We start from the raw sequence: 5,013 nt of genomic DNA on the forward strand, positions 1-5,013 counted from the left end.
TCCAATCATGATGTACACTGGTCAATTGAAGAAGAAAGAAGATCGGTTCAAAGTGAATGAATCTGGTGAATTTTTTTTCTTTCGAATTGGACAAAAAAGTGGCTCGATTTTAAACCCGGTTGGTGCGGTTCAGATTATGGATTGGTTTCACAAATATAGTCCCTATTTCCAATTAGAGTTGTAAGCGACAAAAGAATTCTGACTCGGTCTGTGTGGTTGGTGATCTTTGAGAAAAAAAACCAAGTTTTAGTGCCGCACATTCTTATCTGAATTGGAAGTGCTAATTCCGTTTCTGTGCTTTTGTGTGTTTTATCAGATGGCCGTTTCCGGTTGCAAAAAAATAACGCACGATAACCAACTATTATCAAGCCATCAGAAGACATAAGATATAGGGGTGAACTGCGATTACTAACGAAATATATCTCAAATTAAGGCTTATCCTAAAATGTAGAAGTATTTGGTTTATAGATAAGTTCCATTTTGGAATTTCTAAGTCCACTGGAACTTGTAATCTTTACACATGTTTGAAACAGAAGCACTAAGACGTTCCGTAAAGTAAGCAACTAAATTGTCTTAAGGATCCAAAGCAACGGTCCCACGTGCTTGATAGCATCTTGTCTATATCAATTACTTTTTTAGTTTTGATATTTTCTGTGTGACGGCATAGTTTCAAGAGTGAAAGCTGGATAGTTGCGTTTTTTGCCTCCAGAAAACAAAGTTGTAAGCTTCCCAAGTCTCAAAACTAGAAGGGGTTTTTGTTCGTAGTATAGTGGATCAAGTTATGGTGCGTTGCATTACACGATATTGGTTGCAGGAATATAAAACACAAGTCGGTGAAACTAATCTTTCATCAAAATAGGGCCCTGAAGAAAATATATCCTAAAGAAAGCTAAATTTTGGCTTACGTGAAGAGCCAATGGCAAAAAAGAGGGTACACTTTTTTCAAATCGGTTACAAGATTAGTGAGGAGAATTCCATGGTGAAGCATGCAATGCAAATCTTTCAAGATCTTCACATAAAGAACTAGCAAGGCTTGGACCATGGATTCGGTTTTCTACAAAGCCCGTATTCCCAAATGTATGTCTGCTAGGAGAGTCTAGACCTAAGTTCAAGCATTCTTTTACCAGACGCAACACAGAGACACAAAAGCATATAATTAAAGATACAAGGAGGATTCCTCGTTTACACTCTACCCCTTTCAATCAGAAGAGTAGTTAGAATGTACTAAAACTATATCAGGAGGCGGAGCAGAGTATATCCATCCTTTTGATTGTGGTGTTTAACATTCATTGTATTAAAACTCATATTCTTCTCACCCAAGAGAGTTTAAAGCCACACTTTGAAGGACAATTTCGTGTAATGAACCCGAGAATACTAACAATAGACCTATCCGTAATGTCCCATGTCGTCAATTAATGTACAGCACTTTAATAAAACGTTGAAAACTGTGCGATTTGACTACACAACTGATTGTTGGGCATTGCATGGAAGTTGAGCTTCATACAGTTTGTGTGTACCTTTCAAGCTCGAATTAACAGCTAACCAAAGCTTTAACGAGCTTCCGTTTGTCTGGTAGACACTTGGAAGAGCAAGTACATCCTTCTGGAAACGGGATTCAAATTCCTCAAGTACGATTATAAAACGAGATGCCTACAAAACTGTTAGATCTCTTTCATAAATTCAGGCTCAGGTCAGGGAATGCAACAAGTGTACATACATCTGTACTTTCAGGAATCTTCTAGAAACTAATGAGATAATAAGTAACTCGCGTCAATATACCAAACAACTTAAACAATCTGAACAATGCTAGAAAACTAAATGTACACAATAGGCTGTTACAGTCAAACGAATTTTAGAGCAAAGTTTTAAAACTTGAAACATTACGATATGAAAACTAGGACAAAGACATACTGAAAAATAAGCCAATGCACCAACTTCTTTTCTTTTGTGATTGTGTGTCAAGAAATAGATAGAAACAAGAGCGTGTAACTGCTAGTCTGTTATATCTAACACCTAATACTTTTGGTATGTGAAACCATGTCTATAACCCAAAACTATGGGACAGTAAATTTTTTCAAAGCTGCGGTTATTGAATACATTTGTCGCAACTAATACTCAAAGAGAATCTAGATTAATCAAAATTACATTCAAGTATACTTCAAATGTTGAGCACATGTATCACGCCATCATCGTTTGGTTTCTGTACTTGGCCCTTTTAAGACATTGGCCATCACTGTAGATCATGCTAACGTATGGGCTAAAAGATAAACTGTGCTGTAATGTTAGCCACGACATCATCTACGACTGGTCACGTGAAGCTACACTTCTCTACGTAGGTGGCCATCTCTTCTGCTTTTATGAATAGAACTGTGCCTGTGCCTGTGTTTGACATATTATTAGTATAACTAATTATTGTCTAAGGGGGTTATGAGTATTATGTCAACAACAATAGAAGTATTTACAAAAAGACGCGTTCAAAACTTTTTTTAACAAGAAGTTGTTTATATACAGTACATCACTACAATATTACATCCTCACATCAATACTTAAATAGACGAAAACGCGATATTCAATTTTCAAACAATAATAGAAAAACATGAAAAAAATAAACATAAATATAAACATAAACAAACAATTCAAATACAAACTACCAATGGAACCCACACGAGTCACACGAATGGAAAGATAAGATGATAGTATTGCTATTGGACATACACCACGATGGCAACAAGGCTTGAATTCAGAATAGTAACAACACGACTTTGTACTTGAGCGTGAGCAGTATTGTACGTGAAGTGCATTGCTTATCTCTTTTAACAACTTCCTTCTAGATTTCGTCATGAGAACAAGAGGAGGGGAAGAGTTGAAACAAATGAGACGAGCTGGACCATAACTCTGCAAACAAAATGTCTAGTGTAAATTAAGGGGGGCTTATTTTAATGTTATTATTTTATATTTACACAACGTTAACTTTTCAAAGGAGTTTATCATAGATAATAATTGACACGTCAAAACATTACACAGTAGTAGTGCATGCCTAGAAGTTTAACTGGGTAACGGTGTTACTTTTCTTAGTAGTACAGTCTAGCTACAAGAAATTATGCTTATACTATAATTTTAGTTGATTAGTAGTAATAGTAGTACTAGTAATCACATAATGATTGCAAAAAAAAAGCCACAAATTAAACGCAGCACAAAAAGATCACTAACAATAAACATGCCACGCGCAAAGACAATTAAAATCAAAATACTTTCCAACCCTTTGTGTATTCTCGATATGCAACAATAGCTCAAAATTTAGACGCCCTTCATTGCCCTATTGTTTAAACAATATGCCTGTTACGTTATGGTATGTATTCTTTAATTCATTTGCCTATGGTTCAAAACTAAAAGCCTTTGCTGTTCGCCTTTAAAAAGTTTTCGTTTTCTCCCATCTTTTTCTTCAAGAACCCAACATCAAAAGAACTTATCATTTTCAACCAGACCTTTGTCTTTCCTTGAAGAAAAGCTTTTAATATAAAACCAACTATTGACATTCATTCCTTTTATATTTTAGTTTATATTAAATTTCAGTCAAGCTAGAGACAATCATACATCTTTTACAAGTTCAATACTACAACAAATCGTGATATAATTCCAACCCGAGTCAACTTCATTCAACTTGCAATGCAATTTAAACCATTAGTAGCTTTGGCACTTGCCACTTCATTGGCTCAAGCAGCAGCAGCACCTTACCATTTGTACAAAAGATATGAAAATGCTACTGTCCCATCTTCATCATCTGACGTAGCTTCTTCTTCAGCAGAAGGTAGCTATGGATATTCCGCTAGTATCCTTTCAACTGATCAGTCAGCTGGTGAGTCTTCTTCGCCAGCACCAACTTCAAGTGACGAAGATGAATGGATCACCTCAACTATTATTCAATACATTACTGTTTCTGATGCTTCAACTACTCAAACATCAGCTGCAAACACATTGACTACTACTTATCCAAAATCATCAGCTGCAGTAGCTTCATCATCTTCCGATGATGACGAGTGGATTACTTCAACTATTCTTGAATACGTCACTTTGACTTCAGATAGTTCAACTTATACTTCTGCTACAAACACTGCCGTTACCACTGTTGCCAACACCAACAAGAACAAAGAAGTCAACAATGAAAATACCGGAAGCTCAAGTGATACCACCACTTCAACCATTACTTCCCTCGTCACTGTGACTGATGGAAATGGTTCTACTCAACTTTCTACTCAACTTAGTGCTACAACTGAGGCAGTTGCTGCTCAAGATGAAACCACCGCTGAAACAGCCACTGAAACAGGAGACTCGAAGCAAACTGTTGCTGCTGAATCTGCCGTTGCTTCTGGAAATAGTAATAAAGAAGCATGTGTTGCTTCTACTGTTACTGTTACTGTCACTGCTACTCCAGCCACTACTGAAGCAGCAGCAGCAGCAGGTACTACCTCTTCACCGAGCGAAGATGATACTACCATTACTGTTTCAACCCAGGTTTACGTCACTTCATACCCAATTCAAGCTGAATTCACCAACAGTGACACCACCACCACCATCACTTCATTTGTTGATGTTACTCAAACCCAATTACACACCTTCACTTCTTCATTGAGTCATTACAACAATTCCACATCATCGTCAGGCTCTATCGTTCCAACTTATGGATCTTCTGCTTACACCAACTCCACTGTACCAATTACTAGTGCTTGGTAAAGCCACCAGTAGCTGAACATGATATGTTTTGTCAATAATTATCACATTTTTCTGATGTGATACCTTGACCATATTCTTTTTTGTGACCGAAGCAGGTAGAGCTTAGAACTATTGATTGATATTTTTACTGGTATTTCATATACTCAAACTGTTGTTTATCAACTCTACATTATTTTGTTTATTTACATTTATATATATATATATATATATATAATTATTTTATTATTTTTGTATACTTGTGCTACTGATATACTATTTGTAATTTTAAACCTTTAAGTAGAT

The 5,013-nt window shown here is 36.2% G+C and overlaps 1 protein-coding gene across 1 annotated transcript; it reads left to right on the forward strand. All coding sequences in view use genetic code 12, as the record gives it.

Moving 5' to 3' along the window:
- Positions 1-3,666: 3,666 nt before the first annotated feature.
- Positions 3,667-4,731, forward strand: CORT_0E01610 (Pga54 GPI-anchored protein; the record flags this gene model as incomplete). Its single annotated transcript, XM_003869832.1, has 1 exon — positions 3,667-4,731. The coding sequence occupies one exon, from the start codon at positions 3,667-3,669 to the stop codon at positions 4,729-4,731; it is 1,065 nt and encodes a 354-aa protein (XP_003869881.1).
- Positions 4,732-5,013: the final 282 nt, after the last annotated feature.

Source organism: Candida orthopsilosis (genome assembly GCF_000315875.1).
Source record: "Candida orthopsilosis Co 90-125, chromosome 5 draft sequence".
NCBI lineage: Eukaryota > Fungi > Ascomycota > Pichiomycetes > Serinales > Debaryomycetaceae > Lodderomyces > Lodderomyces orthopsilosis.